This window comes from Gallus gallus, chromosome 12 (assembly GCF_016699485.2).
Source record: "Gallus gallus isolate bGalGal1 chromosome 12, bGalGal1.mat.broiler.GRCg7b, whole genome shotgun sequence".
Taxonomy (NCBI): Eukaryota; Metazoa; Chordata; class Aves; order Galliformes; family Phasianidae; genus Gallus; species Gallus gallus.
In genome coordinates this window covers 15724642-15744052 of record NC_052543.1, presented here as the reverse complement: position 1 = coordinate 15744052, position 19411 = coordinate 15724642, and the positions used below count along the sequence as shown (strand labels likewise).

The window sequence follows — 19411 nt, the reverse complement described above, 5'->3', positions numbered from 1 at the left end:
TGTAAAACATTTTCATATCTTATCTGAGTGGCAACACCTATCTTTGCTGCAAAGAAAAGCAGTCCCTCTGAGACACTGATCCTGCACAGATTAGACTATTAACTTTACACCCATGTAAATAACGCTGTGGAATACAATGGAGTGAGTCACAGCATAGACTATTAAACTCCCACTGACAGTCCTTGACAGACCGAGACATAAAATTTATCTGCTATCTAGAGCTACCATAAGAAACAAAGCTGATATGAATTCATTAAAGTACCATCACCTAGAAGGCACGCTGAGATTTGCTGAGACCAATCCTAAGCAGACAGTGGTCAACAGCAAAAATGAAGTCCTCTGGCTGACTCTGTAGGTGACACAGGGAAAATGCACCTGAATTCTCACCAAGATCTAGTGCTACAAATCCATGAGCTCCCCTTATCTTCTGAATGTAATACAGAATTGTGTATTAAAAACACAGCAAATAAATCTAAGGTCCCAGCTGTCCTTCATAATGGTCCTTCCTAGCTGTGGCACATCTGCATTAATGCCACTGCAACCGTAATCTCACTTGCTGCTCTACAAGGCTCACCCTCATATCTTTTGATCCCTCTATACATCTGTGACAGAGGAGCAGCAACAGCACCATAGAGCCTTCTGACTTGGATGTATTTTTTCTGTTCATGCTCTTAAGTATGATGAGAGCACAAAGGACTTGTTTATAGGCCCAGAACTTGAAGTTCAGATCAAGGCGTGAAATCTAATTAGGAATTTCAGGAGAAAAAAGATTCCATTGAAAAAAAAAAAATGGAAATTAGCATCTCAAACCCTGGGTAAAGCAGTCAGGTTATAATGAAGCATGGAGAACAATCAAGGTCACCAAGCTGCTTGACTTGACGCAAGATGGACCCTGCATGCTCCAAGAGGTTTATGATTTCCCTGTGAAAGCATCATAGTTGTTAACACCGCATTAGATTTTTGTGTAAGGTTCACTGGAAGGAGTCTGTTAGCCAGGGTGTAGAGCGTTGTTCCCTCAATTATCTACAAGCAATTGCTCAGTGACAGTGCCTGAAACATGACTCTGCTACTTTTGGGGTTCAGCTTCTACAGAGAAGTCACATTTAGAAGTGAAGCAGCATGCACTTGCAAGACTTTCTGCTAGAAGTTATCAGCTAGATGAACAAGCTGCCATTTCAACTCGATATATGCAAGTACTTTATACATTACCTAGATGTGACTTAGTAATTGAATTGCTAAGTAGAAAACCCCCTCAGCAAAACCAGTGACCATTCAGTGACACCTTTCACCATAGAGGCAAAGCTGGTTAACCTGTGACCCAGTACTGAAGTTTACAAATACATCCATAGGCAGTTTATTGCAATGAGTCCTCTTCAATTAAGAGGTACTTGGAAACGTCCCTCAGCTTGTTCTACACATAAACCCCTGATTTTGCTTATCAATTAAGTACTGTTACCAAATGCAACAAACCAGTCCTTTCATCCTTTGTTGGTTACAGAACAACAGCAGCCTTTGTTGCAGTCTCAGCACAGCTATTTATAGGTTGCATCTCTTTAGACCATTTCCTCTTGATTTTTTTTCTACCTCTGCTTAGCTCAGTCTACAGAAATTTATTCCTCATTAGTAAAATATTGTGTGTTTTAAGGGCTAAATCCTATTCCAAAAGAAAAGTGATTGTTACATCAGGTTTATTTTTTTCCCCATACCTATTGTTCAGAAACATGGCTCTATTTCCATTGCTTCAGGATTGGTACCAGGTTAATTCAGGACTGAAATATGCTTTTTTTTTTTAATCCAGAAGTTTAAGCGTATTAGTATATTTAGTTTCGCTATTACATATCCTTTCTTTACATCCACATCACATTAACAATTTCTGAAAGACTAATTAATTTAAATGGAAAGCACAATACTGCTCCTAGCTAATTTAAACAACTTGAGTAGTTCTAGTTTAAAAGTCACTTTAACTTCTTTTAAATGGACTGGCAACTCCTCTAAGAATGAAAAGGTTGGCAACAGAAGAGATAAACAATCTGATAGCAAACTTACATGTAGACTGGCAAAAACATAAAACAAATACAGATCAGAAAGTCTTTATAATGTTTGCCATCATGCAGCATGAAGGTAAAATGTACGACTATCCAAAATCCTGACTACATGGGCTCCTGGCACCGAATGCTGCTATGCGTTATTCTGGAAGCAAAGAACCACTGCTGAAGTCCCTGTAAAATGGGAAAGGAAGAGAAGCACAAAGAAGTCTGAGTCTCCTCTCATTTAACGGGTCCCAATCCAGTGGAACTTCAGAGAAAGGACTGCAGACGAACCCAAACCCTTAGAGAAAATAACGGGCATCTTGAAAATTTCTCCTTTTCATGGGTTTTTAAGTTTTCCTCTCAAATGCCTGCACTTATGCTCTTTTGAAGTCATCTTAAATTAAAGTTCTTCTCTCCAGCAGGACACAGCAGTTATTTCTCAGTCCACTCAAAGGGCACTGTTTAATGAAGGAGACTGGTGGGCCGTTTCCTGCAGTATGCCCCATGCCCCCAAGAGGGCTGTGGGAATCTGTGGGAGCATGGCACTAGGCTATATGACATCAGACAAGTACTGTCAGCAAATGTAAATCTGTGTTGCTAAATTGATGCTATGTGGTAAGCTGTAAATTTTGGCACTAGATAAAAAAGAACCAGACGCCAGCGCTGGCAGACATCTACTCAGCCAGATCTAACAGCACTTAAGCTGAAGGCAAAAAATTTACTAGAGCTACCCTCCACAAAAGATCAAAATAAGATTATGCCAGAAGTACGATTATGTTAATGCTTGCAGCAATGTGAAACAGCAAACAGAAATGGCAACTCGGAGGCAGCATGCCGCCCTCCCTTGCTCACCAACCTGCACATCTCAGCGCTCTTGCCTTTTGTCCCAGGCTTCCTACGCCCCTTCCTCCCCTGTTCAATTTTTAAGCTTTATTCCTTCACCTTTGGTTTGTTTTGAGGGGTTTTTTTGTTTGTTTGGTTGGTTGGTTTTTTGCCTTTTTTGTTGCTCGTTTGTTCTTTTTCTGTTTGAATTTTGTACCAGCTTTGTTGTTACCTAAGTAGGGTCTTCTCCCCACTTGGAATCAAGCTATGCTAGGGATATGATCTTGAAGCTTCACAGTTGCAGACAACAGGTTTGGACAAGGATGCTAAAACATGCTTAAGTGTAGTATTCAATTTCTTACATTCATGTAGCAAGATAAGGAAACCTGGGGCACCAGAGGTTCCTTCTAGACTTTCTGAAACCACCCTTGATGTCCATTAACACATCCATTAACATCAGTGGGTATAAGCTTATTTCTGTAGCAGTGGAGTGAATTGAACTAACAATCTTCTCACTGACTAACTTGAATTTCAAATAAGAAAAACAAAATTGCCGTTCGTATTCCCTCTTCCTGACTTCAGCCTGTATTTTTAAACTCATGTTTTTCACTGCAACTGTGTATGTTAATATTCTCAAAGAAGATCTCGTTATAGGACAGCATGATAACTACTACTCAGTTGTTAGGAGGAAAAAAAGTTACACTAGTTTTGCATTCTCTTCAGGAGCAGCAGCTAGGCTTAACAGGGAAAGCAAAAGGAAAGGACCATTGTACCGTATTTGCCATTTGCAAGGCTGGGTCCATCAAGCCAAGGATTTCTTCATTGTAACTTGATTCCAGACTAATTATGTCATCAATCACATCATCCATCTGCAGCAGGAAAGGGGAACAATGAAAAAATAAAAGTTATATAAAAACAATAAAACTTACAAAATCGTTAACCGATAAGATAAAAAAGGTCCAATGAAGCACTTCAGCAACGTGCTGCTTCTCTGCAGTTTGGGCCAAAGTAGAGAAGGTTTCTGCCGCTCTGCTATACTCCAAATCCAATCCCACTATCCAGCCAGGGAGCCAGACCACGACAAAGCTTGAGGCTTCCATGATTTAACCCATGTCTCCAATCAGCAGTTACTAGATTATTATACAAGCTGTTCCTACCAGGAAAAGCACAGAATATTGCTGCCCATGTGAGTCATACAGAGCGTGAAACACTCTTCCCTGATTGTGTACAAGTCCCAGCACTTTCTCATCGCCAAACACAGGGCTCCAGCTCTGCCTGCCCACCTTTGGTCTCAGCCAAAGTGTGGGGTAAAAACCTGTGTACAGACAGCAATGCTCGAGCCCAATATCTTCAGGGGGAAGGAAACCAAACTAGGGTTTGCTGATGAAAGGCTGCTCCTTCTTCAACAGTGGCGTCTATTTGATCTAATTCACCCTCCCAGGAAGCACCATCCAAGAGCAGCCCAGTGGTGATTCTATGTGGTGCAAGCAATCCTCGGGAAGATTGTTCTGCAAGATCCTACACAGTCTGGAGGAACTCTGTCCTCCAAGCACCCGCTTAGATGCTCTGAGTTGTCTTACAGATTGCCTATTTCTTTTTTCTCTCTACAGAAAAAGTAGCTTAAGTGACAATAAAAAACAAAACAAGCAAAACTGATGATCAAAATATTAGTTTAGGGGATTTTCAACTCAGCTCAAGAAGGTATGGTCAAGAATGAATAACACTGGCTGGAAGTGAGAGTAAGAAGAGAATCGATATGCACAGCCCCGTCTGAAGTCTTGTAACTAGAATAAAAACCATTCTGCTCAAAATAATAATTAAAAATAAGAAGTAAAAAAAAAAGACAACTTATCACAGACGGATTAAAGCAGTTTCTGTTTTCTCCCCCCATAAGTGCATAAATTACACAGAAATGGGGTCTTTCAAACAATCAAGGCAGCAACACACACATGCAGTTTTAGGAAAATTGATTTAGAAAGGCTTCCTGAAATAAGATCCTAAAGCATGCTTGATACTGTTATTCTGCTGTAGCATTACAGTTCTAGAAAAGCATTAAGCTTTTTCAGGTTGTTGATGCTAATATGCAAGGAAACAGCAGATTTATAATTTAAGAATGGCTTTTCTGTTGTTTTACATTCAACTTCTTAAAAACATTACTGGGCAGGTTTACTATTTATCACTTCAAATAAACATTGTCATCAGAAAGTGTTCAGTGCTCCAAGTCCTGTGTCATCCAGTACCTGCATGCATGATGCTCGTGAGTGGGTATTCAGAGCCGGGCACTCACTCTCGACCCTGCTTTGCTCTTCAAATTTATAAAATCCCTGCAGAAATAAAAAGGAAAAAAAAGAAAAAAAAGCAAAGCATGGATCTGAGTTCATGGCACAGTCTCAGTCCCAAAAAGAGCGCAATTTAAATGTTGTCATGCACACATGGGCCTGATGACACAGTAAAGCAAAGCTGTAAATAACTTGAGAAAAAAAATAGTTGGGTACAACCGAGATGGAACTTTGATTTTCTTTTCTTTTGAAGCTATGGAGCACAAGTACATTCTCTTGCACGTGTGAAAATTTTGCAATAGCTGTTTTTATAAGCTGAATAACATTTTCCTTTAGCACAGAGTGCATCTGTATTAAAACTCCGGCATAAAGGCTTGGGGACAAGGACAGCTGTACAATTCTCTCTTGTTTGTCAAGATGCGAAATTATTAACATGACTCTTGTCTCTTTTAACTGCTGTTATCTTTCACATAACCTTCCTTCTGCTCCTGAGCACATAAAAGATCCACTTAAGTTTTTGCCAGCAAAGATTAAGATGGAGAATGACTTCTGTGCATAGGCTAGAGAAGTCTCACACTTGCAGCACTGAGCATCAAAACAGCAAATCAGCAACATCTAAGGATACATTAGCCAAGATCATCTGGCATTCCAGCTAAGCAAGAGACTTGTTCAGGTTTTACTGCAAAAACTTCTAAAAACTCTTAAAAAATGTCCCCCCCGAAAAAAATCTGAATTTTTCAGTAATTATTTGTTATGCTCTTTGCTCTCTCTGTACTGAATGAGCCATAAATAACATTATCCCAGAAAGCTACAGCTTACAAAACTGCTTTGTACTCTCCAAAAATCAATTATTCACTGTGTGCATCAAGCAAGCGAGAAGAAAAAGACTGAAGTTTTAATAAGCATAAACTAGATAAAATAGTTCACAGAGGAGGAAGTTACAGACAATTTTTCTGCCCAAGCATTGTATACAAATATATCCATCAGGGAGACAGAGAAGTAGTAATTGCATTTTCAAGTGAAACAGTTCAGAAAATAAGCCAAACGTAACTTAACGATGCGCAAATACGGTTCGAAACAGAAAGAAGGCAGAACGCGATTCCATTTCAGAGAACAATACACACAATGAGAGCGTATTACCTCTTTTTCACAGTTGGAGTTGAGGGTGAGCATAGCCATCGGACTGTTGGGCGCACTGCTTCCAGTTCCAGGCGGCATGACATGATCACCGGGCTGGTTTGGACATGGCAAGCTCAGGGCTTGGTTGGCGTGTTTATTTGCTAGAGTGGTAGAGAGGTACTGCTTTACCTGCTGCCGCTGAGCTTGCTGAATATGGTATTTGGTTGGATTCTCAAGGTGAGTCTGCACCTATACGACAGGAGTTAAGAGGGCTTTATTGTTTTACAACGTAATTCCACGTGGAACCAAGCTGGGCTATATGTTTGTGACATACACCAGCCCAGTAGCATTTGACTCAAAGTACAAACCTGTACTGTTCAAAGGAACTCAGCACTTTGCTAATTCACATTCAGTGGCAAAGAATGAGTTTATGAGATAATGTTTTAATAACTGTCTTAACGGTAAACCAACAAGTTCCAATTACTCTTCTACATAACAAGATTTATCACCTGAAATCCATGCTTGGGCTTTCTAGTTTACACAGACACTCCAGAACAGCACTTCTGTTTAGACCTTCAGATACGTGACACTTTATTTTTACACAAATATGGAGAAATAAGTAGCATAGCAGGACTCGTTTTACTTGTTGATAGCCACCAACTAAAACCAAATTGGATCAATTGCTATCTCTTATCAGATTTGAACTAAAGAACAAATTACATTATTTAGTTTACTTTTTTTTTTAATATCAAATGCATTATTTGGAAAAAAAGAAGAATAGGCCACCTTTTTGGCTCCAGATTATTCACATCTCAGATATATAGCCTAGATCATATATAAATAAGACAGTCTACTTAACAACACATTATACAAATACAACGCAAGACAAGATGCGTCTCAGGTCAAATCAAGCATAATATAAAATATTTCATAATTTATATTTGTAAATATATCTATCACAATGAACTATTCTCATTCACCTTAAGTGAGCAAGAAAGGTCATTTATTTTTCATGCAAAATATTTCACCCATATCTTGGAAACACTATCATGTTTCTTTTATCACTCACTGCTGTATCAAAAGGTAGAGAAACTAAGTTATAATAATACTCTGAAATGTTTTTTGTTTTGAAGAGGTCTATTAAAACGACTTCTATTGCCATTACAACCAACCACGTATGTCCCCCATTCATTTTTGTGGAAGAAATTAAATAAAGCATACTAAACATCAGAGGAAAAGGATTTCCTGTATATTTAAGCCTTCTTAGCAACAGGTTTTAAAGTAAGTCTGCAAATAACAACTCACCTGATAATGATTATACTCAAGCATTTCCAGCATAATACTTATACGGTTGTGAGAGAAGTGACTGCAGTATCCTTTCCTTTATGCTACTCCAGTCAGAGACTCATGGATGGAAGTACCATGAAAAAGCTGCCCCAGACCAGAAGCACTTGAATGCCACTGCCCAGACTTAAAGTAACCTATGCTAATTAGCCACGCATGTAGAGAAACAAACAGTTCACAAGGGCTCTTCTTGGAGCCATGCAAGTTTAGCCCCAAGTATTGGTATTTTTTCCCCTGACTTTGACGTCATGCTTTTTCATAAACATAAAAGGACCTTTTAAGTGATGGGCTGTCAAAGTCAGACTGACAGTTTGCTCAAGGCTAATTTGCAATTCATCTTTCGTTCCAGTCATACTAATAGACAATGGTATTTTTCTTTAGCACTAAGGTTAAAAGTTTTTAAGGAAAGTAGTAAGGAAAGACAGAGGAGGAAACAACTGAACAAACCCCACGAGCCAACCACACACCCACCGGCCATGGGGCACACTGGTCAAAGCTGTGGGGCTGCACAGCCCTGTCCTCAGCCTGGAGCCAGGGCCACCTATTACCCAGCTTCACACAGGACCTGCAGCTCAGCAGAAGGATTTCAAGGTGCTGAGCCACTTCTTCAGCCTCCCTTATCATCCACATTAACTCCATCTTATCATACAGCTGGAAGAGGTTTCCCAGTTTAGGAGCAGCTAACAACAAGCACGTCCCGGATACACCTTCATCCACACTGCCCCATTACTGCCCACAATCATAAGCACCCTGAGTTGGAAGGAACCCATAAGGATCGCTGAGGGTCACTGAGTCCAGTCCCAGCACCTTCCAGCCCTTTCTTATCCTTTATACCCCACAGAAGCACTGTGCTAAAGCACACGCGCCTGAAGTTGCTCTACTTGAGTTATTTTCCAAAGTCTGCTGCACAGTGAAGCATACTCAAGATAGTGTTTCTGGAGAGCTTAATCTGATTTGTTGCAGTAAATCGCAATGCAGCACAATACACGAGTCTGCTGTGATAAGTACAGTACTCGCTTTGTTGGTCCCCAGCTATATAATCAATTTTCCTATCACCACCAGAAAGAGTTATGCTACCCCGATAAATCTGTTTTTCACTTTATCTACTCTGAAGATGAAAAATTAAGTTCCAGTAAATGAGTTAATTTTTGTAACTCGTAACTTAGAATGTATTACTTTGACAGTGGGCCCTGCTCATCTGACAGCATTTGCACAGTCCTTTTCCTCCATCAGCATCAGACATCACTTGCGCTCTCCCCCTGCCTGGGTGACTACAGAACAAAACTTCCCTGCATCACTCATGCTCCCAGGAGAAGGGCCAGAAAAATTCCAAGATCCAGATCTCAACCAACAGAAGAATGCACGTTTATTTTTCTTTGTTTGTTTTAGCAGGCTGTGCCCCAGGCCTTCCTCTGTCACCTCTTGCTTTTCTCCTCCTTTAATCTCCCTGGTTCTGATGGCTGATAATGCAACCCTCTGCCCTCAGTCCCTGTGCCAAAAAGCACCTGGCCAGGCCCACACTGAGACCTAGGGCACAACGTTTGGGCATAGCTCATCCAGCAGAAGTGTTTCAGTAGAGTTCAGGCCTTGCTGATTTGAGCTAGGACACAACACCCATTCTTAAGAGCAGACTGTTAAAATCCAAAACAGGAATTAAGCAGCAAAGCTGCAGATTCCGAGCTCTCAGCTGGTGAGATACATCTGCAAGAGACTCCCAGTAATCTGCCGGGATGCCTTACATCTCCCTGGTGCCCCACAAGCAGGGAAGGAGCACATCTGAGTCGCCTGAGTCACACACATGAGAAGATCCTTCATCAAAACCACCACTGAACCTTTTTGTGGGAGCAAAGCCAAACCACTTAATGCTTCATTTACGTAGAGACAGGCTTGGGCACAGGAACATAGCGGAGATTTAGAGGAGACAGATAACCAAGTGAGAGGAAGAATTTTCCCCCTCATCCCCACTTCTTCATTTTATTATTTTTTTAAAATTAAAAGACCATTTGTTTCAAGTAAATTGCCTTAGGACTTTCAGTTAATAATCACAAATAAAATACTTTTTGGTCAGTTTTCTCTCTTCAATAGAACTTTTTGTTGCTTAGACAGCTAAATGTCATGGGATTTTTAAAAAAGGTTAAAATTCTGCATCGTTTAACAATTAATGGTACACAAAGAAAAATTATCTAAAACCACAGCCAGCAGCATGTTTTGTAAGAGCTACAGGCTTCAGCTAGGCCCACTGAACCCAAAAGCCAGCTCAACATGCTGGGCCAGCCCTTTAAAGTTACTTTTTAAAGCTGCTTTGACCCATCACATTTGGAGATGACAAAAAAAACCAACAGCAGTGAACACTTTTCAAGCACCATGAATAAAAACAGAAAGCTGTCCTAACAGGTGCCTATCATTTCACGTGGGAAAAAGACTGAGGAGAGCAGCAGGAGAACAATCAGTGCCTCTTGCATTAAGATGATTCCATTTTACTGTCAAAGCATGTATACTTGGTTAACTTGATTTTGAGCAGCTGGTAAATTAGTCTTAAACATGCATAACCATTCCTGTGGATTTTCTTGTAGCGCTTAAGTCAACTTCTCCTTTAGTTTTCTAATCCAGGTTCAATATTCTGCAAGCAACATCCACCACTGATTGATCTGCTGAAATCTTCTATACCAGATACAACTTCAATTATTTCCTTAAAATATTGATCATGGGTTTCACTGAAATACCAGGAAGAACTCTTACACTATCTGGCTCCAAAACTCAAATAACCAGCAAGACAACCCCCAAAGACATCTTCCCACACACAGCATTCAAATGTATAGCAACAGCTTCACTTCTTTCCCTTTAATGACACAGCATTCTAAAGTAGCTTCACATTAGAAGTTCAGCCCTCTTGCTTTTGGAAACCTTATCACTCCTCCAAGATGAAACAGCTACCTCACCTGAAATATAATCAAAACACAGTTGGTGGTATTGCAGTACACATTATTCCCCATAGAGAAATTCCCCACTGAGAATTCAGAAACAGATAAATCTATTTAATAACTTCCTTGGCTGCTGCTCTACCATTCCCCCCATCTTTTTAGGGAATATTTGCTCCCTTTCTTTCAGTCAATAACTCAGGTACAGTGACTAGACGAATACAGACCAGAAAGCCCATGAAGAAAAGAAACCTGACGAGTTACTTTTATTAACTGGAGAACAACAGGCAAAAAGAGTATTTTATCTTAGGATGTAGTCAATGCAAAGAAATGACATCAAATAATGCTTAATAAGACCCTCCGGCTACTTAAATCATCCAATAAACCCCTCCGAACACGAAAACCCAAGGCAGGTACAAAAAGACTTTCAGATCCAGCAGTATGATTGCAATCTAAGTGCATCCAATAGATATCTTCTAACACATAGTTATAAAAATGAAAAGGCACATTGTCCAGAATGAACTGGGAGTTGTTTTGCCCATCACCAAAAATTCCTCTGTGTAATGTGACATTTTCCTCCAAGGGAAAGGCATGGAAGCAGATGAAAAGAACAAAGTATTCTGTGGATTAGTATTTAAAAAATGTGCTTTAGATATAGAAGCACATGACAACATTATCTAAAAAAAATTAGAGAGGTTAACCAATCTGCTTAAGACAACAGGAATTGATATAATTTGCAGGTTAGTGACATGCTAGCTGCCATTTCACAAATGTGGGCTTCAGACAGAACCTCATCTTTGAACGGCAACAGTTTTCTGATAGGAAACAAACATTTCTGCTGCTTACTTCCAGGTGTATGTGCCATATATTTTTATTTTATATACTTTACTAATAAGGAACCAAAAACTACTTTACACTTCAAGACAGACAAATAATTGACTCCATCAAATGCCAGACACCAATAGGTTTCGCATACACCAGGTGCTCTGGAGTGTAAATGCTTTATGACTAACAGAAAACAGTATCAGCCACAAGACGGCATCTGAAAAGCAAGCTTCAATTACTGCCGAGGTAAAGACAAAAATAATGGGATTCAAGCACTTTAAATCTACATCCATTTCTGCCTTCCTGCACTGGAGTCTTTGACATTGCTTGCTGCTCACATTAGGGTGTGAAAGATTCCCCTACACAAAGGGATAGGCACAAAGCTGCTCCATAAGCTCTCTTGCACGACCTGTAGGACACGAGCTCACAAGGAAGCAGAACAATAGGACTAGATATTTCAGCTGCCCCAAAGCCAGTACAGATGGTCTGAAACCACCTCTGCTCCTAGTTTATCTTGGAAAGCCTTTCATAGCCAAAGCAATATCGTCCACCCTTTGAACAGCAGGACCAATGTAAGATTTATCTGGACCACTAACATAGTTTGCTATTGACTTGAGAGAGTCACTTCAGAGAGGTTAAAATGTTTGTCTAACTTTATCTTCTTCCTAAGGTTGCCAAGCACAGTGCCAGCTATAACCTGCAGTCACATATTTAGAACCTGAACAAGACTATCAAGTTACATGGCACTGCAGTTACTGACTCCATCCCCCCTCCAGCCCCCAGTAACCCCTGCTAGACCTGCAAACCCCAGCAGTGCACTCCCAGGTTTCTTGTTTACTGCAAGTCTTTAAACTGCTTAATTCTACTGCACTTCTCAGGGCAGGGAAGAAATGCAGAATTGCGACTCTTCTCCTTAGCTGTATCTTGACAAACCAAAACATAACTTAAAGCTATGAACATTTGTATGTACAAGCAATTCAGAGATCCTGGATGGAACTCTAAAACCCACAGGTGGGATAGCATGCATTTAAGACAAACAAAAGGAAGAACATCAGTCTCAAATCCCAGAATGCTGTGAGGAAACATTCTGCACAGGTATGAAGAAGCACTTCCCTACAGGCCCTGTTCTGCTAAGGTTGACCAGCTGTAAACATGACAAATTTTAATCCAGTAAATCTACTTAGTCTGTGCATGGACTTAACATGTATCGTGCAACACTGAGTTTACACAGGTGAAACTGAAGCTAAAACAGTTAATTTTGCTCAAACAGTACATGATAGCAAGAAAATACAAAACAAACATAGAATCATAGAATCACCAAGGTTGGAAAAGACCCACAGGATCACCCAACCCAGTCCAACCATCCACCCATCACCTACAGTTGTCACATAGCAACACTGCTTTCTAGAAACTTCATACCCTCAACACGAGTCTCATGAGTTTGCTATAAGGTTTGTGAAAAGTTGCTCCGTTTAATAGCCTACAAGATGCAGTTTCAAGCCAAGATAACTTTCCAGTTTGAGGATCATTATCTTCAGCTCTTTGAGGTTAAACAAGGAATGTGCTTGATTTAAAGGTCTTATAAATCCACAAATCTAGCTTATAAGAATGAAGTGATGTTCAGAATACTGCCCATGGGCTACCTAAGTATTTACTTGCATCATCTCAACATTCATCAAAGGAATTCAAGATAGGGAGAGAGATATAAAGATGGCACGAGATCAAAACTTATTTAACAGCCAAAAGCCACAAGGAAAATCATACTTGTATCTTCCTCTTTTTTTGAATAGAAGTTATTCGTAAGCTCACACACAACTCTTCATTTATTATATTCAATAGGGAAAACCTGCTCTGGAGACACACTGCGCATCAGGAGATCTCCACTTGTTACACACAGGTAAAGGTGATCTAGGTGAAGCTACACTCATTGCTGACAATTTCAGGGACTGGCAGCATGCTCTCAAGGTCACTTACAAAGCAGATATCGAGAGCATGTCACTAATCACGATCAATATCAGAAAACAAAACACTGAAGGTAACAAACACTGAACAGAGCATGCGGTGTCGGGCCTATACCGTTAACTGGAAAACCTTCCTTTTGAAACTTGCATAATAATTCTGAAAGGACCACTTCTTTTAACAAATCGCTTAGCACCATGCTGCTACACAGCACAAAGAACACTTGTTTTAGAAGGCGCTCATTTGCAGACTATCTGCTTTATGACAGTGCCATGAGAAAAACTTAGCAAGAGAATGAAGATTTTGTTAATTCAAAACGGTTTTGTTTGATAAACTGCCCTGAGATTCTACATGTCACAGTTAATAAAGAATTAGAAAGACTCTACTGGGCTCTATAAAACTTTGCCTACAGCCTACGATGTCTCATGGCAGCCCCAGTATGAAAGGCTTGAATAAGCCAAAGAATAAAGCAGTCTAAATGCATCCACTTATTCACACTACTAATATGATCATGGGAAATAGTCTAAAATTATTAAAAAAAATAGCTGACTTCATATAAGTGAAGGAAATGCAAGCGGGCTTAGCACTGAACTGCTTGATTTTTATCCCTCTGTTCAATGAGGTGCGATGTTATTTATGGCTGTATTAAAATCTACTGGGTTGTAATAAAACAGCTTCAGTAGCTCAGAGTGCTCAATCATCACGCTCAGTAATGTAAGACAATCCAAGTCACCTTCATGCAAACTCAGCTGGCTGTGATCTGAAGCATTCTGCTAAATACCAAAATTGGCATTTTTCTGCTACTTTGGCAAGCCACAAAGGTGTGTGCAGGCCTTACTGAGAGGCAAGGCACCGCTCCAGAGGAGAAAATTAACCCAACCAGCCAAGTTGATGCCATAGAGCATCAAAACTGAAAACCTGCGCTGTCAACATTACTTTTCCAAGGCAGCAGAGTGCTTGTGTCCCTGACACTTCCATTAAACAATATTACACATCTTATTTCCTGACATCTCACTCACAGAGAAGGTGTGCCTACTGTGATGCCAGCTCTAACAAGAGATTAAAGGTAACATGAGTAAGAAATTATGCATGTTTATTGCACTCTAATTTTAAACCATAGTGAAATATGGGGGTTTTGTTCATTCTTAGCTAAAGGAATCCTGCCATAATACTTTTGTATCACAAAGATGTATTTATGGCAAAGAGCCACTACATTGCGTGACCTCACCTCTATATTCCATGAACTTCTTCTCATAACAGCCAGATGGTAGTTATCTCCTGGCTCCCAGGAAGAAGAAAGACTATTGAATGAGCCTCTGCTAAAGGACAACAGCATTTCAGACCTTTAAAGATCAAGCCTGGCATATGTAAGAGATATAGCATCATGATCTATTTTATAACGACAAAAAAAAAAAACATCCAGCTACTTTTGTAACCTTCCCCACACCTGTCTCTCCATGTCTTGCAGACATGAGCTGTTGAAAACTCTTCTCCTTGTGTTATTTCACATATGGTAGATAAATAATTAGTTACACTGTGAAATGAGAAGCTCTTGTCCACAGAAGTGACCCTTGCTCAGGCCAAAGGAAGGAGAACTTGCAGCACAATCAGCTGAACAGGTGAAATCTTCTGACAAAAATTCAGCTAGCTGTCATTAGCCTTGTTTAGCCAACCGTAACAAGAAACTGCAGTCAGAAGCATTACTTCAACAGATGTTGGATAAGAATATTCTTGTAGGAATACTTAAAGACTGTGAAAATAATGTTATACAAAAAAGATGTCCAAAACTTCTGCATTTCCAGCACATAGACATGCCCTACAAAAGCAGCAGCCTTTTCAGCCCTGCAAGCTCTTGATGCCCTACTGCAGAGTCCTGCTAGTGGCAGCATTAGGACTCTCCTTACAGGACAAGAATCTGATTTTATAAAGCAGCACCACAAGTTCCACCTTCCCAGTTTACAGAAAACTCTTCTCAATGGTTTCATCTGAACTTCAAAAAAAAAAAAAAAAAAAAAAAAAAAGAAAAGAAAAAAGCTCAAGTCAACAGCTCACCAGGAGAGGCACATTCATGAGATACAAAGCCGGGTGTGTGCTATCAGCCCAGATCTCCAAAGGTTAGCTGCAAATGAGGATTGCCAAGAAATTCAGAAGTATTGGTTTTGTCAGAAGATCAAAATGTCTCTTGAGAGAGACATCCAGGGCCTCCAGGCTTGGTCTCAAAAGAATCCTGTTTTAAACCGCACTTGACCCACACTAATTTAACCCTAGAAATGCTATTACAGGAACAGAACTATGGTCTCAAGGGGAAACAGAGATAGTATCTTCCAGTCAAGCCATGTTTATGTGAAAAATATACACATCACTTTTTGCCACTGGAAAATACAGGTAACACTTCATGTACTTCATTAAATACCTTTCACTACTGATGGATAATAAGTCTTAACTACCCAAGAGACAGGATGGAAACTCAGCCCAACAGAAGGCAAGCAGGCCCTGGACAGTTAGATGGATGTAATTGGAGATTAGACATGGACTAACTAGATGCTAACTCTCTCTCTCTCCCCCCACTTTCCTTACCTCTTTTTATATTTCAAGTAAAAAATCCATTTCAGTATATCACTACTTTATTAGATAAAATAGTTTTTTAGAGATCTTAATGCTTTAAAAATGCAAATAAGCTCACACTGAATTGTGTTTCTTTTACATCAAAGTTTGAACAGAGGAAAACTAAAGGGCACTAGGAACCAGAGCAGATGCCAGTACATCCACAACAGCCAACAGCAGGGTTGGACACCAGCAGATCTACTCACAGCCAATATCCAGGACGCTATAGCTTGATGTGCATTTGCAACACAGTGCAAGACAGGGCTTTGCAGGGAAATGGCTCAGGATACCACAAGCATTGCAAAGACATTCATGTCAGACCAGCTCTAGACTGGTCTCACAGGCAGAACTCCTAGTCCTGGCTAGAGAGAAGGAGGGCTCCTTGCTTAGTTCCCTTTGACACAAACATAACTAGCATTCATCAATAAAAATAAACTTCTAATAAGCAGGGAGAATGGGGAATTTACTGCAAAAGCAGGTTGCTGCTCACATCAAGGGCCACCAATTCTGCCTCTGCCTTACTCCAGCTGGTGCCTACTGCTAATAGACAGCTGGAAGCAATAGTTAGCTGAGACATTTTGTCTGGAATTGCAGCCACTAGAGAAGGAAACAATGGTAGACTAGCTGTGGTTCTCTAACAGTTATCTGCCCCTACTCCCTGGTACACACTGCATCCAAAGCAGAGAATCTAAATGTTCTGCTTGCATCACACTGAGCGATCAGGATGGGTTCAGTCAAGGCAGTCTGCTGAGCTCGTCCTACCAGCTTCAGGCAATGCAGATAAGAGGAATTAAGAGCAATTCCTGGAGAAGGTGGAAGCTCAGAGATAAAGGTTTTCTAAGGGCCAGTCCTGAGAAAAGCCTGAGCTCAAGCAGAAGCCTTGTCTGGAAGCATTTCCCTCATTGCTTACATCAAACACCCCTGGGAAAAGCAGAAAGCCAATTCAGAGCAGCAATCCCGTAGGAAATGCAGCTTAGCACAGAGCGACCACTTGTCTAGCAAGAAGCACTCCCAAGCAGATGGCACCACTCTTCTACCCTCCAAAAGCCTAAGTACATCAGAAAAGCATAAACTCTTTTGAAAAGCCACAGTAGTGTGATTAAATACTATTTTTCCTTTTACACAACAAACATGCAAGGCTGAACCCTTAAGGAATACATGAACTTTCATGTGAAAGGAGCCCATTAACTACTGTACAACGAATGGTGCTTGTGGGCCACGATTCATTTCCTTTTAGAAAGCTTACAATTGCTGCACATAACTGCTGACTCATTCAAGGTCATTTTACTCCTTCCCTGAACAAACTGTTTCTTTGAGACCCAGCCCATCGTGGTATTTCAGAAGACTGCTGTTTCAGTTGGAGCTGGGAAGCAGAATTTTGTTAGCTGGTGCTACACTTCAAGGATTCAATATTACTTCAAACTTAAGCCAGAAGTACTTTTTTTCTGAAAGTACTATTTATTATGAAAATAGAACTTAGCAGGTTGGAGAAAAGATTTTACATTTCACTGGGTCATTTTTAAACATGCCAGTGAGAATCCCTAAAGTCCTTTTAAAGTGCATTTTATAGACATGATACAAATCTTTATATGGATATCAAATGGATTCCAAGAAGCCTAATCTTCACACAATAGTCAGTTAAATAGTAAAATAACATTAGACCACTCAAATGAAGATTTTTCAGTTAATAAGTTATGATAATAAAAATGATTGCTGTATTTTTAACTTAAGTCTCACTTCTAAGAATTTTTATTTAATCACAGAAGAACCAACTTTGTGTAGCAATAGCAGAGCACTACACAGCTTCAACAAAACAGTCCCAGTCTGCACGAGGCTGTAACAGCAATAAGAGAAGCTCTGCTCCACCAGTTTTGAGAAAGAGGACTTCTACTAGTTGCCTGCTTATCTCTTCCTCTGGAAAGAAAAGGAAATCTGCTTCCTTATCAACTGTGAAGTCCATGTTTTGGTTGTTTCAACCAGGAACTTCCAGGTGATTTTTAGGAACAAAGTCTGACATAAATGTTTTCATTCACTCGATGTACAAACTTCCTTCCAAATTCACAGCTCATTTCTGATTTGAATTAAGAACGGAAATCATTCTAATATCACAAGTGTAGTTCAATACAGTAATTTAGTGGAAGGCCTTTCACTGTAACTAGGAAATAAAAAAAGAAATTAGTCTCAGAGAAGGAAAAATACCCTGAAAGTTGATGTGAGGATTTTCTACAGGTTAAAGCAAGGAACTTGAGTCTTTTAAAGATGCCCATGTGCTCAGCAGCTTCTGAGATCCAAAGCCCCATCCAGCTACAGCTACACAGCTCCTTCCCAAGCCACCACAGCTCAGCAACCTGTCACGCTCCTTTTCCCTATGATGCCTTTTGGTGAGCAGATATATCTATGTCATTGTTCAAAAGGAGAGGACAGATGGATAGACACAAGACTTACATTGCCCCAAGACAGAAAAAAAATTGTTCTTTGAAACATAGTGGGTTATTAAACACAGAAGACATATTCCTGCTGATGTCAGTGTGTTCGTTTTGAGATGATGCTGATCCCAATCAAGTCAAGAACAAGAATTCTGTTGTCACAAGCCAGAGCTTTCAGTAAATGAGGTGCCTGAAGATGTCTGATGGCTTCTGGGTTGTATAAGCCACATTAATTGTTGAACACAGAAGCATTTACTACATTTTTTTCCGGAAAGTTGTTATATGTTCTTTTAAATGATTTTCCATTCACCTTGCAAAAGGGATGACGTGCGTAGAAAGAATGGAAAGCAAACAGCAACACACAAGTACAGGCTATCATAACGTGCTTGATTTACCTGGCCTTGGTCTTTAGCCTGAAATGCAACTAGAAATGGAAAGCATACATACTGAGGAAAAAGCAGAAAGAAAGAAACATGACACTTCCAAGAGCTGGAAATTATCAGGTAGGTGGGAAGAAAAAGAGGTTTTGATACAACAGTGTCAGAAACAAAGTAATGAAAATGACTACACACATTGGAAGCCAGGCTAGAGACAAGTGCAACATACTACCAATTAAGTATACACAGTTCTATGCTTAAGCCCCAAACTAGCTGAAGAAACTGAGTACTAACATTGTGTACAAGAAAAAAAAAAAAGGAAAAAAAAAACCAGGATCTGTAGCACAAAGCAGGAAAGAGGAGAATACATTTGCAATACAATTGTGTCATATACAGCTTTGAGAACAGGAAATGTTCAGTGGAAAATGCACTCCTGTTTTATCATTTTCGCTTCCCCCCCCAAGCATTCAAGCTGTACTTGCTGAACAGGTTTTCTGCTTCAAAGGGATGCTAGTAGCAGACTTCCACAGACTTCCCACATTCAATCTTTTAAAAGCTTAAAGGCATCTCTGAGACATTAATTGGTGGAAACAAAACACAGTAATACAAACACCATGATCAGAATAACGTGTGAAAGCCAGTTGCTGTCACTTGACTATTAGCATTCATCACAGAAGGGAACAGTCCAGAAAGGCAACTTCACAAGTA

General features: G+C 40.0%; 1 protein-coding gene across 13 annotated transcripts in view; it reads right to left on the bottom strand.

Annotated features, from left to right (window-relative positions):
- MITF (melanogenesis associated transcription factor) overlaps positions 1 to 19411 on the bottom strand; it is an 87837-nt gene that overhangs the window by 11479 nt on the left and 56947 nt on the right. For 8 of the 13 annotated variants that reach the window (XM_015292966.4, XM_015292967.4, XM_046899817.1 and 5 more), the window contains 3 exon segments: positions 6272 to 6499; positions 5093 to 5176; positions 3626 to 3721 (listed from right to left, as the gene is read on the bottom strand). In XM_015292966.4, the coding sequence (XP_015148452.2) occupies positions 3626 to 3721; positions 5093 to 5176; positions 6272 to 6499 (408 nt within the window). 13 annotated transcript variants of the gene reach the window in all.